The sequence below is a fragment of the Trichosurus vulpecula genome, chromosome 3 (genome assembly GCF_011100635.1).
Source record: "Trichosurus vulpecula isolate mTriVul1 chromosome 3, mTriVul1.pri, whole genome shotgun sequence".
In the NCBI taxonomy this organism is placed as follows: domain Eukaryota; kingdom Metazoa; phylum Chordata; class Mammalia; order Diprotodontia; family Phalangeridae; genus Trichosurus; species Trichosurus vulpecula.
In genome coordinates this window covers 56884237-56910329 of record NC_050575.1, presented here as the reverse complement: position 1 = coordinate 56910329, position 26093 = coordinate 56884237, and the positions used below count along the sequence as shown (strand labels likewise).

Here is a 26093-nt window from a genome sequence, read left to right as displayed (position 1 = left end):
TTGTGAAGAGCTTTAAATGCCAAAGAGCATTTGATCATAGAAGTAACAGGGAGCCACTGAAATTTATTAAGGATAGCAACCCACTTTAGAAAAATAACTTTGGCATCTATGGAGTAGATGGATTGGAGAGAGAAGAGAACTGAGAAAGGGAAACGTAATGGCAAATCATATTTGACTGGAATTTGAGGCTGTGGCTCTTCATGGACATTGAAAGAGATAATGGTTTCCTTTGGACATTGGAATAGAGAGGGGCACAGATAAGCAAGGGAATTCAACTTTGCATTATTAATTTCAAACCTTCTTACATTTGCTTGTAACAACCCAGTAATGCAGAAATCCATGTCCATATTAAAATGGTTGAAATAACTGGGTCCCCGCATTTCATGTCCACTCTTTGCTGTCTTGTATACACATTCTGTGTCTAGTCCCTGGTTATAGAGATAAGCACAGAGTTTAGACTCTCTCTAAGACCAGATCAGTTCCTCTCAGAAGAGTGGGCTCACTCCTAAAAGGGTACCCAGAGTACAAACATGAATCATATGTATGCCAGGCATGCACTAAGCAGTTTTATCACTGTACAGAGAGGTAAAGGTAAATGACAAAGAGTCATAGAATGATTATGATTAGTTGAGGGGTAGGTATTTAAGTTTCTTGGGACATTCACAACAAGGCTACTCATGGCAGTCCAATCAATTAGAAACGGGCTCTTTTTTCCCAGTAGTTTCTATCTGTGTGGGGGTGAAATTTTCCCTCTCATCTAGCCTGCCGATGTTGCTGTTGTCTCTACAGCTATCCTCTGCTCCTTGATGCCTGGGAAGGGGGAAGACAATAGCTTCCTTTCTTGAGTTCCCACAGGGCCCTGTACAGAAGGAAAGAAAGAACAATAATAGCCCCATCAGAGACATGGACTTGATCAAGGAGTCCATATGTTTATTCATGGTCCAGCCTGGTGAGGAGAAGGGCATACCCCTCTCCCATACACAACCACCTGTCTTCCTGATGCCACCTGATTCCTAAGGCCTAATTTGGACTCAGGGATTCCTGACTCCAGACACAGTGCTCCATCCACTGTGATACCTAACTGTCAGGGTCCCACAGTAAGTATGTGTCAGGGATGAAATTTGATCAAACGTCTTCCAGGCTCTGAGGCTAGCACCCTATCCGCCTTGCATTCTGCCTCTTGATAATAACAATAGCTCATGGTAGGGCAACTAGGTGGCGCTATAGTGCAGAGAGTGCTGGACCTGGAGTCAGGAAGATTCAAATCCAGCCTCAGACACTTACTAGCTGTGTGACCCTGGGCAAGTCACTTAACCCTGTTTGCCTCAGTTTCCTCATCCATCAAAGGAGCTGGAGAAGGAAATGGCAAACCACTCCAGTATCTTTGCCAAGAAAATCCCAAATGGGGTTGTGAAGAGTCAGACACAACTGAAAACAACTCAACAACAAAAAAACACTTTCACTTTCTCAAAGAGCTCTATGTATCTGATCTCATTTGATCGCTGTTATTCTGTGAGGTAGGAAGCATGGATACATGTCTGGTCTCAACCACCACCCCATACACAGGTTCTCTGCAGACAATGAGCCCCATTTTTGTTTTAATTTTATGGCTGAGTCACTCTTTTATCAGTGGATTTGCTCCAAATTGAATGCAAACTCTTTGTGCCAAAAGACTTCTCTATGACCAAACAGTTAATTGGAAATCTCAATAGGCTTCCCTCTGGTTGGTCTGTCAGGAACTATTCAATATAATCATTAAAGCAAATATACTCCCTGTTTTAGCTCAGTCACATAGAGAGGTTCCTTTGTCTTTGGAATGGTTCATTTCAAAATACTTACTGAGAGTGAATTCCCTCAAGGGGGTGCTGTGTCTCCAGTGGGTTAGAAGCCCCAGCACATCAGAGAAGGCTAGGAGTAGAGAGTGCCCTCTCTTAGGAGACTGCTTTGAAATGAGAGTGGAATTGCATTAAACAGGCTTTCATTTTACAATTTTGACTTGGAAACATATGGCAGTAGCTTTCCCTTTCATATTTAAAGTCAATTTAATTGCATTTTGGCAAAACACTTTACCTTATTGCTCCTGTTCCCACACTAAGGATCATCCGCACCCCCCCACCACCATTGGCATCCCTGTACAAAACTAAAATCATATTTCTAAATACAGGTGGCAACGTATCTTGGGTGTTGACTTATTTGGCCATTTTTCACAGATCTAGTCTAACCCAGGGCTTCTTAAACTTTTTTCCACTCATGACTCCTTCAGCCTTAAACTGTCTTGACCCACAGTTTAAGAAGTACTGCACTCCTACCCTAAAGGAATCTGTTCTATACCACTCCCAACAAGTCGTCATCCAGCCTCTGCTTGAAGACGCAAGTCCCCTCCTGTTCCCAAATGTAGGGAGCACATGTTAATTTTAACGTGTCATGCTGATGAATGATCAGAGTTTGCAGACCACTAAAATGCCATATGTTTTTCACAGGAGCTCTTATGTTATTGTGCTTTCTCTATCCGGTGCTGTTGAAATGTATTTTGGGGATCCCACTGTAAAACTTTCCCCTTCTCACTCTTCCTTTCACTTTATTAGATTCAAGCCATTGTTCTAGCCTGTGGAGATCATTTGGGATTCTGACTCTATCATTCAGTGAGTTAGGTTAAAACTCTTCCAGCTTTATTCCATTTGCATATTTGACAAGCATACCTTCTAAGGCTTTATCAGTGTCTCTGATAAAAATGTTAAGCAGCCAAGGGATGGGGACAGATTTCTGAAGCACTAAAGACCTCACTCCAACTTGACATTTACCCATTAATGACTATTCCTTGGGTCTGGTGATAAAATCAGTTTCAAAGGCACCTAAATGTATCAATATATAGCCCAGGGCTGGGGAACCTGTGGCCTTCTAGGTCCTTGGGTGAGGCCTTTTGACTGAATCCAAGTTTTACAGAATTATTAAGATTCTAGCCCACATCTCTCCATCTTCTTTCCTAAGACAGCACGAAAGACTTTGTCAAATGTCCTTCTGATCCAGGTATAGCATTCTATAGCATTCCCCTGACCTACCAGACTAGTAACACTGGCCAAAAATTAAAAAAAAAAAAGGAAATGTGCTTAGTTGTTCCTTAATGAAACCACACTAGCTTTTAGTGATGACTGTTTCCTTTTCTGAATGCTCAGAATCCATCCCTTTAAATAGTATTTAAGAACTTTGCCAGGGATTAAAATCAAATTCACCAATCTATAGTTTGCAGATTCACCTTCTTCCTCCCTTCCCCATTTTTTTGGTTTTGAAAATCCAAATAGATTTCCCCAATTCCTGACATATTTTAAAGGTTCTTGATAGTGGCTCACTGATAGCATGCAATGTTCTTTCAAAGGCTCAGTCAAAAGGCCGGAAGCACAACCATATCATACTCTATACGAGTGACCATAAAATCTCCTTGCCATCGATTCTTGACTGAAGCCAGATCGTTAGCTTTCTGTCTTTTTTTTGATGACTCTGTTGGCTCTCCCATGTAGATAACTGCTGTATTCTGATATGACTTTCCCAGTATTGTAGACTCAGTCACCTGCGTAGAGGGATTTATTTAGGATGGGCTTATACACAGAAGGCTTTAAATAAGTAATCAGTATATTACTACCACATGTAATAAGGGCAGAAGTAGGCATAAGGTGGTATATAATTAGAAATTCAGAAGTCACTTGGGAGGCAGAACCAAGATGGCGGCTGGAAAGCAGGGACTTGCGTGAGCTCCCCACCAGGTTCCTTCAAAAACCTATAAAAAATGACTCTGAACAAATTCTAGAACTGCAGAACCCCCAAAATAGCAGAGGGAAGCAGGGATCCAGTCCAGGACAGCCTGGATGGTCGCTGGATGAGGTCTATTGTGCACGGAGCTGGGGGCAGAGGAGAGCTGAGCCCAGCATGGGCGGTGGCAGGACCAACTGGACCAGGAGCCTGGTGGAACAGGCCCTAGCACCCTGAATCAGTGAGCTGTGGCAGTTACCAGACTTCTCAACCCATAAACACCAAAGAAAACAGAGAAGGTTAGGGGGAAAAGCTGCAGGGGACAGACTTCGAGGTTCAGCCACCGCCCCAGGGGTGGCAGGGGTGGTGCAGCTACAAAACTACAGCTGTAGTTACTTCCAGCTCAAGGCCCACCTGGTGGGAGGAATTAAGTGGCAGATCAGAGCAGGAGTGCAGAGCCTGCTGAAGATCTGAGTGCAGTCCGGGTTGGGGGTTCTTGGAGAAGGAGGAGTGCTGGTGTGGCAGAGCTGGCTGTATAGAAATAGCTCTCAAATCAATGGCACATCCCCTCAAGCTTGGAACAAAGTACTCTTTGCTCTACAAGCAGTCATACCCCGACGAAAAACTTAAGGGTCAAGTAAGTTGGCTGGGAACATGGCTACTCAGCGAAAACGCACTCAGATTCAGTCTCAGACTTTGGAATCTTTCTTTGGTGACAAAGAAGAACAAAACATACAGCCAGAAGAAGTTAACAAAGTCAAAGAGCCTACATCAAAAGCCTCCAAGAAAAACATGAACTGGTCTCAGGCCATGGAAGAGCTCAAAAAGGAGTTGGAAAAGCAAGTTGGAGAAGTAGAGGAAAAATTGGGATGAGAAATGAGAATGATGCAAGAAAACCATGAAAAACAAGTCAATGACTTGCTAAAGGAGACCCAAAAAAGCACTGAAAAAAATATTGAAGAAAACAACACCTTAAAAAATAGACTAACTCAAATGGCAAAAGAGCTCCCAAAAGCCAATGAGGAGAATAATGTCTTGAAAGGCAGAATTAGCCAAATGGAAAAAGAGGTCCAAAAGACCACTGAAGAAAATACTACCTTCAAAATTAGATTGGAGCAAGTGGAAGCTAGTGACTTTATGAGAAATCAAGATATTATAAAATAGAACCAAAGGAATGAAAAAGTGGAAGACAATGTGAAATATCTCATTGGAAAAACCACTGACCTGGAAAATAGATTCAGGAGAGAGAATGTAAAAATTATTGGACTACCTGAAAGCCATGATCAAAACAAGGGCCTAGATATCATCTTTCAAGAAATTATCAAGGAGAACTGCCCTGATATTCTAGAGCCAGAGGGTAAAATAGAAATTGAAAGAATCCACCAATCACCTCCTCAAAAAGATCCCAAAAAGAAAACTCCTAGGAAAATTGTTGCCAAATTCCAAAGCTCCCAGGTCAAGGAGAAAATACTGCAAGCAGCCAGAAAGAAACAATTTGAGTATTGTGGAAAAACAATCAGGATAACACAGGATCTGGCAGCTTCCACATTAAGGGACAGAAGGGCTTGGAATACGATATTCCGGAGGTCAGTGGAGCTAGGATCAAAACCAAGAATCACCTACCCAACAAAACTGAGTATCATGCTCCAAGGCAAAATATGGACCTTCAATAAAATAGAGGACTTTCAAGCTTTCTCAGTGAACAGACCAGAGCTGAATAGAAAATTTGACTTTCAAACACAAGAATCAAGAGAAGCATGAAAAGGTAAACAAGAAAGAGAAATCATAAAGGACTTACTAAAATTGAACTGTTTTGTTTACATTCCTACATGGAAAGATGATGTGTATGATTCATGAGACCTCAGTATCACAGTAGCTGAAAGGAATATGCATATATATGTGTATGCATATATATACATATGTGTGTCTATGTATGTATATATGTAGGTGTATATGTGTGTGTATATATATGTATATGTGTATGTATATATACATATATATATATATACACATACATATATATAGACAGGGGGCACAGGGTGAGTTGAATATGAAGGGATGATATCTAAAAAAAATCAAATTAAGGGGATAAGAGAGGAATATATTGAGAGAGGGAGAAAGGGAGAGATAGAATGGGGTAAATTATCTTGCATAAAAGTGGCAAAAAAAAAAGCGGTTCTCTAGGAAGGGAAGAGGGGGCAGGTGAGGAGTAATGAGTAAATCTTGCTCTCATTGGATTAGACCTGAGGAGGGAATACCATACACACTCAATTGGGTATCTTACCCCACAGGAAAAAAGGAGGAAGAAGATAAAAATGGGGGGACAATAGAAGGGAGGGCAGGCAGGGGGAGGAAGTAATCAAAAACAAACATTTTCAAAAAGGGACAGGGTTAAGGGAGAAAATTCAGTAAAGGGGGATAGGTTAGGAAGGAGCAAAACATAGTTAATCTTTCATAACATGAGTATTGTGGAAGGGTTTTACATAATGATATGCATGTGGCCTATGTTGAATTGCTTGCCTTCTTAGGGAGGGTGGGCAGGGAGGGAAGAGGGGAGAGAATTTGGAACTCAAAGTTTTAAAAACAGACATTCAAAAACAACAACAAAAAAAAGTTTTTGCATGCAACTAGGAAATAAGATACACAGGCAATGGGGCATAGAAATTTATCTTGACCTACAAGAGAAGAAGGGAAAGGGGGATGGGAGGCTAGTGGGACGACAGATGGGAGGACTGACTGGGGAATGGGCAACCACAATATACACCATCTTGGAATGGGCGGGAGGGTAGAAATGGGGAAAAAATTTGTAATTCAAACTCTTGTGAAAATCAATGCTGAAAACTAAATATATTAAATAAATTAAATATTAAAAAAAAAAACAAATGCATTCAGTAATCTAATTAAATCTACCCTTTTTGTATCTCCTTACTGCTGATCTCTACATTTCTCTGTGAGAGTAGAGATTGTTTCATTCTCTGTATTTCTATTCCCAATGCCTAGCACAGAGTAGTGGCTTGATAAATGCTTATTGGATGATTGATTGGCTTTCTGTCCTACTACCCCAATTTCCTCAAAGTTCATTCACTTTCCAGAACTTTGTCATCTAGAATTATTCCTGCCTTGGGTACATAGGAGGTTTCAGACATTTGTTACCCAAAGTTTGAAGCTGAGGAAATCCTTTAATCAACCTCTTCCTTACATTCTGATTATCCAGAGCCCTGAAGTCAGTGGATTTCCCCCACCCAAATATCCTCCCCAACTTTTAGGAAAAACAAGTAAATCACAAGAAACACATGAAGATTTAAATGAATAAAAACAGTTATATAAGTACAGTATAGGAAAACATGGCTTGGTAACATTTCATGTGAAAAAGAGTGTCTCCCTTACTAGAGTACGAGCTCCTTGAGAACAGGGATTGGTTTTTGCCCCCTTTTTTTATATCCCCAGCGCTTAGCACAGTGCCTGGCACATAATAGGCACTTAATAAATGTTTATTAATTGACTGCTGATTAAACCACACACTCAAATTAGTCAACCAAAGAAGCCCTTGTTAAGGGCTTGCTATGTGTGTGACAAGCCCTGTAACAGACTCTGGAGTTACAAACAAGTCAAAACTTCATTGGTTGATTTAAACAAACAAAACAAACAAAAAACAAATGCAATATTTGGCTTCCTTGATCAAAATGTTAATGTTGAAAACAAGAAGCATAATTACTCTGACAATGGCATCACTCTGACCTCATTGGAATATTGTGCACATAGCACTGATTATTTTACCTAAAAAAAGCACAATTGCTCCCCTTTATCTACTGAATAAAGCATCAATTTCTGGCCATAACATTCAAGACCCTCTACAATCTCACAGCACCCAGTCCTTGCATCCTGATACTAGATCCCCCTTTCATGTTCTTTGTTTCAGTGGAACTGTAGTGCTCTCTGTGAAGCCCAGTTTTTGTTTCTTTATTCACAACAATTCTCATAACTGACATTCTATATACAGCTATCCCTTCCACATCATGAGGGTTATGGGGAATGGTACCCCATGACCCGGAAAATCTGTACAAAATATTTTGGACCCCCTTTTGAGAAGTATGAATTATTACAGCATTAAAAGATAAAATATATTGATACTTTATTCATTTCTGAGTTTCTAAACTTTTTCTCTGTTGTCTGCTGCTTCCACAAAACTCCTCCTCCAAAATTTCTACTTAATTTCTTATGCTCACCCACAATATAAAAATCATGATGGGGAAAGTCACGATGCAGAAGGGATAACCGCACATCCCCACCCATCTCTCAACCCCAACATTTCCATCTGGTTAAGTCCCCTTCTCCTGACACAATTGCCTTGTAAACTCCTTATGAGCAAGCTATCTATCATGCAGTAAAATGTAAGTTCCTTGAGGTTGGAAACTGTTATTCCCCAGCACATGGCATTGTTGTTTATTATAGTTTTATTACATTGTGGTCTGTGTGACTTTTTCTTTGTTGGAGAATATCTGTTTTGTGTCAGCACATGATCATTTTTTGGTGTGGAAAAAGGCACATTCTTTGTTCTGTCTTTCAAATTGTCTTTCAATATCTATTTGATCTAGGTTAATATTGATAAGCTCTGTGATTTCTTGGTTTTTTATGGATTTCTCATGTTCTGGTGGTGCAGTGTTAAAATCTCCCACTTAATGATTAATTTAAAAATTAATTTCTTTTCTTGGAAGGGTTTGAGGTTTTCCTTCATGAGTTCTGGCGGAGAATTATTAGGTGTGTGTATGTGTATATTTAAGATTGATATGCTCTCATTTAGTACAAAGCCTTTTCATAAAATATAATGTTCATATTTATCTTTATAAATGCTTTCTGGCTTGAATTCAACTTTGTCTGATACCATTAGTGCTACTCTCACTTTTTATAGTCTGGCAGCAGCATGGTACATTTTATATATCATTTTCATTTTGAATTGATTTAGATCTTTCTGGATTAAATATGTCTTCTGTATGCAGTGAATTGTTGGGTTCTGCTTTTTAATCTAGAGCATGATTGTTTTTCATTTTATTGGAGAGCTTAATCCATTTTCATTTAGTATTTCAGTTGATATTATTATCTTTTCTTCATTCTATTGGAAAGGAATATATTTTCTTATTATTTCTATTATTAATCCACACTTGGGCAATGCGACAAAAAATCCTATTTTTATATTAATATTAAGATATTTTATGTTAATAACTAAGTTTTTAGTGGTATTTAACTCTCAGAAGAAATATCACAAGAAATATGTCCATGATTCCTCTTTTTCATATTAATAACTTTGTAAAATATTTAAATGCACTAAGCATAAGTCCTCTTTAACAGCTGTAGGTTTCTTGAACTTCCCTTTTTATCAATGATAGTAACTTTGCTTTGGCATTGCCCTTTATCCTCCGCATGGTCTTCTATTCCTTTTTTCTTATGTTTTTCTGAAATAACAAGCTTACTTTAATCCAGCATACAAATATCATTCACTTAGTTCAGGGGAAAAAGCCAGCACCCTGAACTTCAGAGCAAATACAAACAAATTACAAACATCAACAGACAGACCTTGTCTGATTCAAATCTCAATGCATAGTTACCAGAGTTTAACAAAGTCTGAACATCTGGGTTTACAAGCTGGAGGGCTCTTAACTATAGCTGCCCAGAGTCTCCAAATCAGCACACCACCAAAAGTGAGAGCCCTAAGCAGATAGCTCTGTCTTCTCTTTTCATGCACCCTTTAGCCATCATCAAACATCATCTGAATGACCAGAACTTAAGCTGTTATTATAGGCTCTGGTCTTAGCAACTCCCCTTAGGACCCTAGGGGCTTCACACCTACATTGGCTTAGCACCTAGTAGCTAGGGGTTTCAGACCTTCACTGGCCCCACCTGGAGCCCCACCTTAGTTACCAATGCCGAAGAGGACAGTGGAGAGTTGAATTATTTCGTCAAGCAGTCAAGACTTAAATGACTTTCCCAGAGCCATATAGTTGGTAAAGAAAAACTCTGCAATAATTAGAGCTGCTCCCCAGTGAGATGGGCTGCTTTGTGATGTAGTGATCACCTTATAGCTGGGAATGTTTGTGCCGAGGCTGGATGGCCATCTGCCTGGAATGTTATGGAAGAGATTCCTGCATTAAGTAGGAGGCTGAACTAGATGACCTCTGTGGTCCCTTCTAAGATTACATGAAATTAGCACATAGCACTTACCAAAAAAATATCCAACTTCTTGGACATGTTTCAGGCTGTGAAGTACAAATTCCATCCAACTTCCTTTGGCTTTATAGTTAGGTGGTGCAGCGAGAAGAGCACTAGGCCTAGAGTCAGGAAGATTTGACTTCAAATCTAGCCTCAGATATTTATTAGCTGTGTGACCCTGGTCATGTCACTTAATCCAAGTTTGCCTCAGTTCCTCCATCTATAAAATGGGGGTCATAATACATCTATCTCCCAGGGGTTTGTGAGGACCAAATGAGATAATATTTGTAAAAATACATAGCATAGTGTCTGGTGCATAATAAGCACTATATAAATATTAGCTGTTATGATTATTGTAATTGTGGCCTCTTGGCCTCAGTTTCCTCCTCTCTAAAGGCAGAGGATTAGAGCTAATAACTGTTCATGTCCCTTTCAGCTCTGAATCTATGGTTGTGGCAATGATATGACTGTTCTTATTAAGGAAGGAATGTGGGCTCTATAGTTGTTGTTGAATCACTTTTCATCACCCCACTTGGGATTTTCTTGACAGAAATACCCAAGGCTTGCCACATCCTTCTCTAGCTCATCTTGCAAATGAGGAAACTGAGGCAAACAAAGTTAAGTGACTTGCCCAGGGTCACCCAGCTAGTAAGTGTCTGAGGCCACATTTGAACTCAGGAAGATGAGTCTTCCTCACTCCAGGCCTGGCCCTCTATCCACTGTGCCACATAGCTGCCTGGGCTATATTATATTTAATAGATTTTCAGCAGTAATGGTTAAAACAAAAATTTTTCATGAAGGCCTCCGGCTTGCCAGAAAGTTAACTGAAAACTCATTTACAATGCAATAACTATAAAACTGTTTCTATCAGCTGAACTTTGCAGCGGGCGGGGGATACATTTTATGCTTTAGCAATTTCAAATAAAATGAGGCAAATCAAATGTATAGTAGCGATGCAATTAATCCTGGGCTTTCTGAAAGAATATTGTAATATGGTGGGAGGAGCATGAAACTGGGATTCAGTAGACCTGGGTTCAACTCCTGCCTCTGACATTCTGTCAGACCATGTATGACCATGAGAAAGCCTCTTTCCCTCTCAGAGCCTCACGCTCAACATCTCTAAAATGGGGTCAGTAATACTACTACCTGACTCTACTTCACAGTGTTGCTATGAGAAAAGGGGAGATAAACCTTCAAGTCCTCAGCTTCGTCATTTGGAACATGAGGGAGGACCAATGGACTAATCCATACGGTTCCTCCCAGTTCAAACATTCCAAACTATTGTTTCTACTACTTCATTAAAAATTTTGGAAAAAAAAATTGGGTGGATGAGAAGAGTAAGTGCCAAGGAAAAGTGATGTTGGGGGGCAAAGGAAATGTCTGGGAGAGAAAACAAACAACTGAGAAAAGGCAGAATTAGAGTCTAAAGATAATTAGATAAGAAGTTTATCTTCTCAGGGAAAGGTATCTCCTCTCACTTCTCGAGAGAAGCCTCATAAAACAAAGTTACCGAGAGCATGAAATTGTAAGTCTGCCACGAAAATAGTCTTTGATACCTTTTGGTTTGAAAAGATACTAAGTCCCCAGGAAGCTTTCATGGTTTGTGTTATTTCTGCTGCTGACAGCAGAAGGTGGCTCTTCTGGAATTCCAAACATAAAGGAAGGAATTCTCCTTCTAGGTGGTTATTATAAATTCTCAAAATAAAATAAATGGCTTAAATGTTCTGCATCTTATGGACAGCAGATGTATTTGATTTTTCCTGTACAATGTCTTTAAAATACAAGTTTGATCAACCAAGGGATCAGAGACACCAACCCATAATTCCAGTTCTCATACAGAATTCACAACATTATACGTATTTGCCCATTAATCCTTAAATTCCTGGGAAGCGGGCAGTGAGTACCTTATAGGTTGCTTTCTGAGCCGTTTGTTGTCATCCCCACGCAAAGAGTTAGCACAGCTTTTAGGTCTTTGTTCAGCTCTGGGAGGCAAGGCAACAAGCATTTGAGCACTGTGCTAAGTACTGGGGATGCAAAATACAAGAAAAAAGAAAGACGTTCCCTACCCACAAGGCACTTATACTCTAATGGGGGAAGATAACACACCAAAGGAAGCTGAAGAGGGGGAGAGAGACAGTGATCCACACAGTGGTATAATTTCAAGCCTGATAATGTAGGGTGGCTGGCCTGGGCTTCTCAAAACAGAGGCCCCCTGGGAACAATTCACTGGTGGGAGAAAGGGACTGCACCAAAGGTGGAGGGAGGGATGGATATTCAAGGATGAGAAGGTCACAGGGACCAATGGATGTTCCAGCATAAAGAAGAACCACGTGCTGAAGCTTAATGGCAAAGTCTGGAAAGATAGAAGCAAAGCCAGAAGTGGAAAAAAAAAATCTCATTTTCCTCTTTCGTGAACAGGCTTGATCATTTTACAAGATGTAGTTTGGGCTTAAATGATTCTGAACGCTAACTAGCGTTATTTTCACCAAGGACAAAATAGGGTGGTTTTTTGTGGGGGGTGGGCAGGGAGTGTCAGTCCAAGTCTCAGTCTAAAGGGACAAAGGGGGAAGGCAGAGTTCCCCGACTATACCCTCCAAAAGTTATACCATCATGATAAGTCTTTGGGAGGGGGTGGGGATGGATAGCCTGAAGATAGTTGTGCACTGCCACGTGGGGTGGAAGGTGAGGCCTGAGGAAGGCAGTCACCTTGGGGAGAAAGTACCATCTTCTCAACCCAAGTCAGTGTCCGTGGGCAAAACCTCTTTTGTCCCTGTGCTATGACTGCAGACTTTTTTCAGTCAGTAAACATTTATTAAGCACCCACTGTGGGCTAGGCACTAAGTGCCAGGGATACAAAGAAAGGCACAAGACAGTTGGAGTGGAGGTAGGGGTAGAAGAAGATATGGGTGGGGCACAATAAAGTCCAGAGGAGTATAACCATGTGGGAAGTGAAGAGATTTCCTTCCAGAAATACTCATTTTCCATTAGTAGAAACATGTTCCTCTGTTAAATTCTCTGGGAAGATTTTCCTATAAAATCATATAAGTTTTTTCCACAAAGGCTCTTTCTGGGCTTCCTTTCAGGGAGAACTCTTGACCTTGAATCTTGAGTTCCTTTGGCAAAGAGATCCTGACTCCAAATCTAAACTTACTTTGTGGTGTTCCTGAACATGAATCTGTATTTCTTTCCTTTGGGGGTTATTTCTTAGGATCATAGATCTAGAGCAAAAAGGGACATTAGAGGTCATCCAGTCCAACCCCTTCACTTTACAGATGAGAAAACAAGCTGAGAAATGTTAAGTGGTTTGCTCAGAAACACACAGTAAGTGTCTGAGGCAGTTTTCTGACCCCAAACACAGTGCTTTGTCCCCTATGCCACTTAGCTACCAAGCTAAAGCCTGTCATGAACCACAAGACCCTAGGGATCCATGAAGGGGTTTCTCTAAAACCTTGTGAAAATCACTCTAGTAAAAGCGAGCTAGGAAGGCCAAAAGGAAAGCTCAAGAGATCTGACTGGTACATGCAAGCAGGGAAATGTAAATATTATTTCTTTTTAATAGCTGAGGTTTAGGCAGAACCTGTCTGATTGTTGGCCCCTTCCAGTAAAGAACAAATGTAATGTCTAAATATAGGCCAAGGCCAGCCTGTCTCTCCTGCATTTTCATCCATATCTACCAAATGCCAGGGGGAAACATATGTTTTTCACCTAAAGTGAGAATTATTGCTTCAGTAATTCTCTGAGGGAGAGGCCACCTCTCAATGAGCAGCACTGGCAAGGTCACCCTGGGCACAGTAGACAAGCCCCAGCACTGACATGGCCCAATACTTCCAAACACCTCTCTTATATTTTTGTTTTGTTTTAAGAAAGAAAAATTAAGACACATTTTTAAAAATGAAAAATGACTGGCATTCTTCCTCCTGAAAATAGAAAGTAATTTAATTTGTTAGTGGTTTATTTTATTTGACAGCCTTTGTATGCACTTGATTTGGTTTGTTACACCGAATTACCCTTTAATAATAGGCACATATAATGCCAGCTACTGCCCTGCCAGTTAGTTCAGTAATTGAATAAGGAATGCATTTAGGAGTGTCCATATTATTCAAGATTTTCATGACAATGGGGGTAGGAACTATTTGGATGCTATCTAACAAGGAGAGCTTTATACTTTGTGGGGGGGGCGGGGAGAGAAGGAGGAAAAACAATTAATTGCCACTCAGTGACCAGCCATTTCACAAGCCATTCTCATTCAGCAGTTGCTAAGTGCCTCCCATGTGAGAGAATTCATGGCCTTCCTTGTTTGTTCCCTGTGTCTGATGTGGTTTCCATTGGCTTAGGTGGGAGTTGCCCTGTTTCCGTTGACCTGAAGTTCATTTCCATGGTCATATCTATTCTTGTTTTGGGGATTCTTGATGGAACTCCAATAACTAAGAAGAGGGTTTGCTCAATCCTCTGAAATTTCAGATTCCCTTCAGATAGTCTTCCGTGTACCAAACTCTGTCCTCAATCCAGCTTTTCCCCTCTCTCGGGTCAGAGAGACGTCCCATCTTCTCCACTGGGCTATGGACGAACTGGCCAGTTGCCTGCCCTGGCCACTCAGGCTTGTTGAAGCCTAACCCTGATGAGGATGGTTGAAATCCCGCAACTGACATTATTATGGTGTAAAGAGTAGCAATGAGTCTCTAAGGAGTTTATATGGGACACAGGTATGGTCAAAGCGTCATATCCTAGTTCATAGGATCTTAGATTGAGGCCTGGATGAGACTGCAAAGGATTTCTAGCCTAACCCCTTGAGGCTACAGGTGAGGAAACAGAGGATCAGAGAGAAGTAACTTGCTGAGGGTCACAAAATTCACAAGCATCCGAGGAGGGATGAGGAATGGATCCTGGCCCAGCTAGCCCTGTGAATATTAAGAATACATGCCATGTGAGTTTTTTGCATTCCCATTTAGTATTTGACCATGTGGTATGCAACGTTAAATGAACGATTTGGAGAGAAAGAACTCGTTAGATTTGGTATTAGAAAACCTGAATCTGAATCCTGGCTCTTCCACTAACTGGCTGTGTGACACTGAGCAAGCTGTTTAACCTCTGTGGGCCTCAATTCCCCCATTCTTAATTGTAAAGTAAGAGTAGCAGTACTTTAATTCCTGACCTCACAGGGATATGGTAGGATTCAAATGAGATTGAAAGCATTTTGAAAATTCTGAAATGTTCTATACATATAAGTTGTTACTGTATTTGTTCAGCCCCTACAAATGTGGATTATATGGATAAATATTTTCTTTTAGTTATCACCTTTGAATTACAAAAAGGAAAATGGTACGTCTGATTGCTGATCTCTATCAGTTTTGACCCTGGGATTAGTAAGCGACTAAAAGTTCTTTATATCCTTGCTCAAATGGGTGTCTCTAGGCATTCTGACCCCCCTTTCCTCTTCCTATCTTTATCTTCCCCTCCTATCTATCCATCTCTTTCTCTCTTAAAGGCATTGTCTTGAAATCTATCAGCTTGCTGGGGTGCTGGAGGTTGCCATGGTAAACACAGCTGTGTTGTCTTGTGTGAAAAGTAAATAGGTACATAGAGGCACCGTGTCTTTGGTCTACCTGCTGTTCATTTTTATGTGCACTACTCAGAAACGGCTTGGAAATGGCCCCCATTTTCCAGACCCAGACTTGACTGCTGATATATGTCTCCGTAGTGGAGCGTTCTGACCTACAGATGTGCACTTAGGCTGTTGAGAAATACTGTGAAGAATTGCTGGCGAGGTCACCAAATAAGCCGAATGACTGCAACATTCATTTTGCTAGTAAATGGGTCTGAGAAAAGAAAAGATGATCTGGTATTTCCCAAGAGGGAGTGTAGGAAAAGATATTGAGAAAGAAGGTGTGTGTTTGTGGGGGTGGGGCAAGGAGTGAAAGGAACAAGAAAGCAGCATGGCGCTTCCAGGAAAGAGGACAAGAACAAGCAAGGATTTTTCAAAGGAATCAAAAAGAGTAGGAGAGTCCTTTAGCTACCCAGGCTCTCTGTAGTCCCAAACCAGTCGGGCCCTAATATAACAGCTTCCCTTACCATTGTAATTATGCCCCTGCCTTCTACCATAGCTTTCTCTACCTAGGTCACCAGAATGATGTCCAGAATACCTTTATCTTGGTCACCCCATTACTGGCAGGTGAACCAGCACAAAGGCACATAGAACACTGAATCTGAAATTCAAATCCTGACTTTGCTCTTTGTGGCCTGTAAAACCATGGGGTTGTCACTTAATTCCTCCAGAACTCAGTTTCCATCTGTATAATGGAGGCCACAGAACCGTAGAATTAGAGATAAAAGAAACTGGAAAGGGTCAGGCCAACCAATTCAACTCCTTCATTTTACAGATGAGAAAAAATGAGGCCTTGGCAGTGAAGGGGGAGAGCTGAAATTTGAACCTGGATCATCTTATTCCAAAGGCAGCATTCTTTCCATCCCACCTTGATACCTCCCTGTCTATGTCACAGGAGTCTTGTAGGGATTAAATGAGATAATGTACTTCAGAAATGATAAAGTGCCGGGGAACTATAAGTTAATTTTTGAAAAGTCCTGTCATTCTTATTAATCAGTCACTTAACATTTCTAGGTTACAGCTTCCTCCTTTATAAAATGACAAGGAGGAATTGATGAATGCTGTCGAGGAATCAGACAGGTTCAAGTCACACCTGGGATCATTATTAGCTCTACAACTATGGACAAATCACTTAACCTCCCTGAGCTTCTGCTTTCTCATCTGTAAAAAAGGGAGATTGGATGAGGGGATAGAATACCGGACTTCAAATGCTACCTCTGATACGTACAATCTGTAAAATGGAGACATACCCATAGGTTCTACAGACCCTATCTCCCAGGACTGTTGGGAAGTTCAAATGAGATGATATTTGTAAACCGCTTTGTAGACCTTGAAGCACTTTACAAGGACCAATTATTGTCATTTATATATTATCAATCATATATATATTATCAATTATGTATTTTATTTTCTCTAAGGTCCCTTCCTGATCTGAAAGTATACAGTCTTAATACTTTACACATATATAATAGTACCATCTTTAAGGGTTTGCAGAGCACTTTGAGCACAGCAAAGCAATGAGATATAGAGCATAGATTGAGATCTGCAAAAGATCTTAGAGATAACAACAGTAATAACTGATATCATATTAGACATCATCTTCACCAGAGATAGAACCTTTCAAGGACCGTGGTGTGATAAGACAACCCCCCATCACAAGAATCACCTCGGTTGCCAGGCAATAGGAACCCCACCGCCAGAGAGGTGCCTTCTTCTGTTGTCCCCTCTCCTGGCCTGTGGCTACCCAAAACTCACCTGGGCTGCTTGATTGCTCACAGGGCTTCGATGAGATACGAGTCACCAACTCTATTCCTGCCAATAAGATGGAGGATCACTAGGCCTTTCCATCTACCACTACCTCCTGATGCCCTCCAAGCCTTCCAACTTGCCCTACCTTTATGCCCTCTGGACTCCTGAAAAGCCTTTCCTGATCATCCTCAATACAATTGCTTTCCCTCTATTGATCATCCCTAATTTATGCTGTATTTGTTTTATTTGTATATAGTTGCATACATCTTGTCTCTCCATTCAACTTATAAGAAGGCACTGTCTGTTGAATTTGCATCCCCAACTCTTAGCTCAGTACCTAGCACATAACAGACACTTAATAAAAGCTCATTCATTCATTCATTCATTGTCCAACTCCTTCATTTTACAGATGAGGAAACTGAGGCCCAGACAGGTGAGTGGCTTGACTATGTACAAAAGCATTATTATCCCCATTTCTCAGAATATGAAATAGAGGTTCTCAGAGGAATTGCATAGGCCATACATCTATCTAATAAGTACCCAAGCCAAGATTTGACTAGGCCTCCTGATTCTAGGTGCAAGGATCTTTCCTCTTCCACAAAGCAGCCTCTCAATAATGCTACTTAACAATTCAAAGCACTTTCTAAATCATTAACTCCTTAAATTCCCAGTGTGGATCTAAGGGAGTCCCTGATTAGGGGCAGAAGCCGAAGGTGTTCAGGAGACAAGTGCATGCCCTTTAACCAGAGAGAAATATAGATTGACCTTAATAGCTATTAATATTCCTAAATTTGAGAAGGACAACTTCTTGTCTTCAGGAGGAATAATGGCCAGAGTGGATAGGAAATAGCAGTTCTATTCTAACCTTAGCATAACGATCCCTTCCACATCCCCAGCCTATGTGTCTTGCTGTCAAATCCTTCTCTTGTTCCCCGTGTGGGAACCCTCAGGGTATAGTCAAACCTTTACCTTTGCCTGGCAGGTGGTAGAGGAAGGTATGCATGACAGGTCACTTCCCACCCTTTCTTGGCAAAACCTGAGCGCCTCCATCCCAGTGGCTACCCAGAGACCTTCAATGGCAAATGATGCTTCATTGACTATGTCAGCCTGAATTAGCAGGCGGGCTCATCACATTAAGCGGAGACTCTGGGCTGGCAGTTTCTATGTTCTAGTGTAGCTTGATCCTAGCTGTCATGCTCCCTCAGCAGCCCTGGGAAATCTCAGGCAGTGTCCTGGAATGAAGGAGGCCCAAAGCAATGAGCAATGGGAGGTCCACACAAGTCTCATTTGCCCTGTTGCCCTGTAGGGTATGCTTTATACACAGGTATCCAAACACCTAATTGCCTCTTTCTGTAGGAGAGGAAATCTTAACAATAATAAATTATATTTATATAGTACATTACAGATCACCTAGAGTTTCCTTCACAAAAACCCTGTGAGCTTGATAATGAAAATATTTTCCTCCCTATTTTACCATTGAGGAAACTGAGACCCAAAGAACTTAAATAATTTTTCCCAGGATTTTGGTTAGCACATAGCAAGTGCTTCATAAATACTTTTTCATTTCTTTATTCATTCATTCATTCCAAGGTCACATAGCTGGTGAGATCCCAGGTATCATGCTTTTTCTACTATTCAACAGACTGCAAAAACTTCAGAGATTAATTTCTTTTTGTACCTGGGAGCTGAAAGCATGTGATTTATTTTAAATATTGAATGTTGAAGTAAATGGTTTCTTCAACATCCAAAGACCACAGACACCCAACTAGTTAATCTTCCTTGGCCAGAGATATATGTAGAAGAATATCATTTCTATTACTATGACAGTGACTACTGACAAACTACCACTTATATAGGGCTTTAAGGTTGCACAGTGCTTTGTATATCACATATATTTATCTCCAAAGATGAAGGGCATATCACCCTTCCACCTGCCATGAGAGATTGGTACTATTATAAGGCCCATTTTACAGATGGAGAAATTGAGGTTGAGAGAGATGTTAGGTCTTTTGTCACCTGCCTAGATGTTAAAAGGAAAAATCTGTGTTCAGGCTTTCGCCCTGATTAATGAGGCAAACCTCAGGAAAAAGAGAATTAAAAGGAGTTTATTAAGAAATACATCAAGGTAACAACACATGATCAGCAAGGGATTCAAGGTGGAGTCAGCTTTTATTGATAACTTCTTTAACCAGATAAAGACAATTCATAAGGAAATGAGATTATAAATAAGCGGAATGGGCTTCTACGTGCTGGCTAACAAATAGGGGATGACTGCTATGTGCTGAATAGCAGGTAATACAAAAGCTTCAGACCGGTTGATGGCAGCCTCTCCCTATGCCGATTGACAAGCAGGATTGGGAATGATGGCGTCGCCGAGTCAGCATACTTTCAGGGTCACACAGCTACCATCTGTCTCAGCCAGAATATGAACTCAGATCATTCTGACTCCAAGTCCAGTACTGTTATCCACTACCCCACCTAGTGGAAATCTAATCATACTTTGCGTCTCAGTAACTTGCCTGCCAAGCTTTGACACATTAATCATTTCCTCTGATACAAACTATCCTTCAAGATAGGGTTAGAAAACTCTGAATACCTCTGTTTTACTGAATGTGTAATTGGCAGCTCAAAGATATCAGATCATAGTTCCAAGATCATAGAACGAATCAGTGCTAAACCTACCAGGTCTCCTAAGTCTTTAAGGTGCAGAGATCTTTCCACAAAACTATAAACCATCTCCAGGAGGAATAAAGATCATAGGACCTTGGATACAGAGCTGGAGGAGACTTTAAAGAACTGTTCATCCAACCCTCTCATTCTACAGATGAGGAAATGAAACTCAGAGAGGTTAAGTGACTTGCCCAAAGTCACAGTAAGTGACAAGAGTGGGATTTGAAGCTCAGTCTTACTACTCATGTCCCCTGTTTTTTCCACTGTCTATCCGGTGTCTGTTCCAGCAGGCTATTACAGTAGTTTATGTGAGAAGTGACGAGAGTCTGAACCAGGCTGGTGGCAGTGTCAGAGAAGAGAAGGGGGCACATATGAGAGATGTTATGAAGGTAGAAACAACAGGACTTGGCAACCAATTAGATGTGAAGGTTGAGAGTGAGGAATTAATGACACCTCAGTGACAGAGGATGATGTACTCTCAGTAGTAAGAAAGAGGAAAATTAGGAATCAGGTAGGGGTGGGATGAGAAGGGGGAAGACAAATTCAGTTTTGGACATTTTAAATGTAAGATGCCTAGAGGACCTCCAGTTTGAGATGTCCAGTGGGCAATTGCATTTGTGAGACTGAATGTTAGGGCTGGACAACTAGATCTAAAAATCGTCTACAGAGAAATAATTGAATCCACAGAAATTGATAAGATAAACAAACAAGAATACTAAAGAAGAGGGCCCAGGACAGACTTTTAAGGGACACCCATGGTTAGTGAGCCTGACCTAGATGAAGATCCAGCAAAAGAGATTGAGGCATGCCCAGATAGGTGGGAGGAGAGCCAGGAGAGAGCAGTGGCATGGCAAATAACAGAGAAGAGGGAATCCAGGATGATGCGATTGGCAGTGTCAAAGGCTGCACACACACACACTCAGATCTCACTTCTCTCAATTTCCTTGAGATCTCCCTCTCCTGGCTCTTTTCCTACTTTATGACCACTTCTCAGTCTCCTTTGCTGGATCTTCATCTAAGTCAAGCCCACTAACAGTGAGTATCCCTAAAGACCCTATCTTAGGCCCTAGGTGAAAGGAAGAGTAAGGATTAAGCAAAGGCCATTAGATTGGAGATCATTTATAACTTTGGAGAGGTAGTTTCCAGTTGAATTTGGAGGTCTCAAGCCAGACACAGAATGTTGTGAATCTGCCCTATTATAAGCCTCATCAGAGTGGGGATGGACTCTCATGTATCTCAGTATCCTGCACTGCAGGCCTTCAAGCAAAGGCTAGCTGACCACTTGTTAGGCAGAAGAGATTCTTGTTCAGGTGTGACTCTGAGACCTCTTCTGACTCTGAGACTGTTGCCTCAAACTGCTCTCCACTCTGTAGGTCAGACACTCAGAGTCATTATAAAGTTTCCCATGGATAAGGAGATCTGTAGCAAAGATAAACAAGAAACCAAATGAATAGCCCTGGTTCCTTTGAAGTCAAGGGTAATTCTGAAAACAGACTGGAGGGCTGGCTCCTAAGAGACTGTCATAATGAAAAAGTCACTGTCAGAGAGCCTGGGAAGGACATGAAAAACAATTTCATATGTTTGGTCCTTTAATGGAAACAAAACAAGGGAAACCTGGGACTTCAGACCATTTTCTTTGCAAGGAACTAGTCTCTTGGCAACTGAGCCCTGCAGGTCTGATGCTGGGCACTAAATTAAGATGTCAGCTTGGAGTTTGGCTTCAACCCAGTAGGTGAGGAAATAAGGGAAAAACAAAGAGAAAATCTTGAAAAACGTAGCAATGGCAACAAAAAGGCGTTCCAAAAACAAACTTTTTTCCTATCTGCTTGGGTCATCTATCTTTTAGAGAGAGCTATATTAATTTAAAAGAATGATTTTTGTGGGGAGGAGGGGTGTCACACGTATCAACACCCTATATAGTATCCTGGCAACTAGTAGTGAAGTGGGAATTAATGCCACGGCCAGGATGCCTAGGATTTCCTTAAAGTGTAGGAATAGGATAGAGAAGGGGGAATTTTTCTTGGCTGATTAAGAGGCAGAGCCTTTCGGACTAGACAGTGGATGTCCTGAAGACCTCTTACATTCAACATATCCAAGACTGAATTCATTGTCTATTTTCCTCCCCTCCCCGCCCCATTCCTAACTTTCCTATTACTGTTGAAGTTATCACCACCCTCTATCTCCCTGGCTCATGAACTAGTGTTCATCCTCAATTCCTCACTCTCTCCCCCTCCCACACCCAATCTGTTGCAAATCCTATTATTTTCACCTTCAGAGGATCCCTTATACATGCCCTCATCTCTCCTCTGACACCAACACCACTCTAGTGCAGGCCCTCATTACCTCTCACCTAGACTATTGCAGTAGTCTGCTGGTGGGTCTGCCTGCCTCAAGTCTCTCCCCACTCCTGTCAGGCTTTCACTTAACTGTCAGACTGATCTTCCAAAAGCCCAGGTCTGACCCTGTAACTCTCTCCACCGTACCTCTCTCTTTTCTGCATTCAGTAAATTCCATTGACTTCTTGTTATCTCAGGATTAAACACAAAGGCATCTGTTTGTCTCTTAAAACCCTTCATAACCTGGCCCTTCCTACCTTTCCAGTCTTCTTCTTCTATCTCACTCGCCTCCTTGTACTCTGCAGTCTGGTAACACCCACCTTCTTGCTTTTCCCCAAACATGACACTTCCTCTCCTAACCCCATGCCTGGAATTCTCTCCCTCCTCATCTCTGTCTCCTCATCAGGGGTGGGGCAACTGTGGCCTGTTCTGTGAAGTTTGGATTCAGTCAAAAGGCTCCACTTGAGGACCTAGAAGGCCACAGGTTCCCCACCCCTGTAACTTCTCCGACTTCTTTCAAGACCAAAGTAAAATGCTACCTTCTGCAGGGTATTTTTCCTGATCCCCCTTATTATACACGCATTCCCTCTGAGGTTATCTCCAATTTATTCTGTATATCTATCTCGTTTGTGCGGTAGCTAGGCACAGTGGATAAAGTGCTGGGCCTTGGAGTCAAAAAGACTCCTCTTCTTAAGTTCAAATCTTGCCTTGGACTCTTACTAGCTGTATGGCCCTCACCAACTCACTTAACCCTGTTCACCTCAGTACCTTGTCTGTAAAATGAGCTGGAGAAGGAAATGCAAGTCACTCCAGTATCTTTGCCAAGAAAGCCCCAATTGGGGTCAGTTGCAAAGAGTTAGACCCGACAGAAATGACTGAACAACAACAAAATATCTTGTTCATACATAGTTGGTTGTGTATTGCCTCTCCCATTAGACTGTCAGAGAGCAGGCACTGCTTTTTGCCTTTCTTTGCATTCCCAGTGCTTGGCACATAGTCGGCAATTAATAAATGCGTATTTATTTGACTTAACCTTCAAAGGGTCTTTTAGCTCTCTTCAATTCCATAAAATTATGAAGAAGCAGAATCTATATGGGGTGGGCATACAGTAGATACAGGTGATACAGTAGATAAAATGCTGAGCCTGGAGTCAGGAAGACCTGAGTTCAAATGTGGCCTCAGACGCTTACTAGCTGTGTTACCCTGGGCAAGTCATTTAACCTCTGCCTCAGTTTTCTCAACTGTAAAATGGAGGTCATAATAGCACCTATTTCATAGGGTTGTTGTGAGAATCAAATGAGATAATATTTGTAAAGAGCTTAGCACAATGCCTGGCATATAGCAAACAATAAATACTTGTTCTATTTACTAAGCCCCTATGTTGTTGTCTAGGGACAGTTTCCCACTGCCTCTTAAAACAGCCCATTCTACTTTATAAAAATTCAAATTATTCAAAAAAAATGTTTTTTTCCTCTTTCGAGCTTAAATTTAACTCCGTAACTTTCTCCCTTTGCTCCTACTTTTGTTTTCTGAGGTTTTGGATAAGTAACTGCAGCACAGATATCCTGGGTAACCCCTGGAGGATCCCAAGTTGGACCCTGAGGATCAACCCTGAGCTACAAGTGCCTTGGAGGGAGAAGGGGAAGAGAATTGGCTCACAGATTTTCCACTGAAAGGGGCTTCGGAGATCATCTAGTCCTCCCCCTCTCCTTTTTTACAGATAAGGGCACTGAGGCCCAAGGAGTTTAAGTGATCTGCCCTGGGTCACACACTTACAATCATCGCTTCAGGTTCAAGTTGAGTCAGGGTTTCTCAAAATGTCCCCTTACTTTTTACTTACCAAGCAAAGTTCAATTTCTAGCATGAAGGGTTAAGAAGAGTCCCAGAGGCTGAGGAGTGTCGTGAGCTTAGAAGGACCCAAGAGTAAAGTTCTCATGAGACCAGGCTATGGATAGCCCTTGGGAAGAAGGAGTAGGTTTTCTAAGAGGTAGAGTTTCCAAAGCAGGACTTTGGTTCATTATTGATGTTAGTAGTCGCTAATGGTAGGAGCCTCACTAGAGCTTTAGTCCCCTTTCCTGTTCTTCAACTGAGACAAAGGCAAAGAACACAATTTGTGGACGGGAAGAAAGTTGCCACAGCTGGGTTTTGAGTTGAATGGATGGCAGTTAATATGGTTTCCACGCCCACTGATTTGAGAGACAGAATATAATCTGCTCTGTTCCTAACATCCCACGTCCATCTTCTTTTGCAGGTTCCTGTGCTGAGACCCATGGATCTGATGGTGGAGGCCACGCCCAGAAGAGTATTTGCCAATGCACACACATATCATATCAACTCCATATCAGTCAACAGTGATTATGAGACCTACATGTCAGCCGATGACCTGAGGATAAACCTATGGAACTTTGAAATAACCAATCAAAGTTTTAGTATCCTTTGTGGATCATGGAATGTTACAATGGCAGATGGGGAAGCACACTTGGTGATCATCTACTTCAACCCCCTTGTTTTATAGAGGGTGCTGAGAGGTGAACAGCTAGGATTAGAACCTGGGTCTCCTGACTTCCAGTCCAATGTTCTTTCCATTTTATCATGTGGTCAAGACGTAGCCCATTCAAACCACAATAACTGCACACGGTAAAACTGGAAAATAACATTACTAGCCTGTAAGTCTTTACCTAATGAATGTAATCATGCCCACAAAGGAGTGATAGGGAGTTTTATTTCATCTCTTTTCAAGAAATTGTTTACAAAAGGCAACTCTTGGTAGGCAAAGACCATCAGGCATATCTAGTAATATTTGAAATGTCCATGGTGACGGGGTATCTTTCAGAGGGTGAAAAACCCAACAATGATAGCAATGAAAGAAAGAAATGAAAATATAATATTGAAAAGCGAAACTTTTGGTAAACCATTGGCAAGTGTTGGGTACATTCTTGTTGTTAACCTTCCAACAGAGGCTAAGATGCTCACTTGTAACGGTGATTCCTTTCAGGTCACAGGTTCATCTAGATGGCCCTCCTCACTCAAAAATTCTGTGATTTTGTATAATAATGTCATTTTTCTAAAGCTTAACAAAGTACTTTGCTCCACAACACCCCTGCGAGGTATACCCATTGTACAGATGAGAGCGCCCTGCCCAGAATCCCAGAGAATGTGCTCTTGAGTCCAGTTTGAGCTCAGTCACCCATGCATGAATCCAGCCCATCAGTGTGCCTGCTACAATGGTGCCCATGGGTGCTGTTTTCTTCTCCCACTTCAGTTCTATCCCAAGAGACAGATGCCCAAATTCTGCTCATCCAGCTGTCATTCTGTGGTTCTGCTCAGGTGACATGTTTGCTGAATTTTGCCTGCAGGGCTTAGGGCTGGGGGATGGGAGTTTCTTTAGGCGATTTAGGAGACAGATGCCTTGGGGAGAATGCAAAGGAGAAATATTAATAGTGTAATTTGAGTTATATTCTGCAGATGTGTGACAGACTGCCAGGTGCCGGCATACAAATGAGACCATGCCATTCACCCTTAAAGCAGCCATATGTAAAATAATAATTGTAATCATGAGAATAATGATAACTGATATCTATATAGTGCTTTTCAGCCAAACTGCCCTAAGCACCAAACAGACTTTACAAGCTGAAATCACTTTGCCCGTTGTCATGAGATGCTGCCATCTCTGGGTAGAAAGCAACCACCTTTAAAATGGCCCTATAAGAACACCACCCAGCGTACAGATCTTAAGTACTTAGGTATTTAACTCCAGTTTCTATAACACCTTTTTTTTATAGAACAAG

General features: G+C 41.4%; 1 protein-coding gene across 1 annotated transcript in view; it reads left to right on the top strand.

Annotated features, from left to right (window-relative positions):
• Positions 1–26093, top strand: part of PPP2R2B (protein phosphatase 2 regulatory subunit Bbeta) — a 300082-nt gene that overhangs the window by 212322 nt on the left and 61667 nt on the right. Inside the window, exon 5 of the mRNA XM_036752198.1 lies at positions 24557–24734. Coding sequence (XP_036608093.1) covers positions 24557–24734 — 178 coding nt within the window. The remainder of the gene's footprint in view (positions 1–24556; positions 24735–26093) is intronic.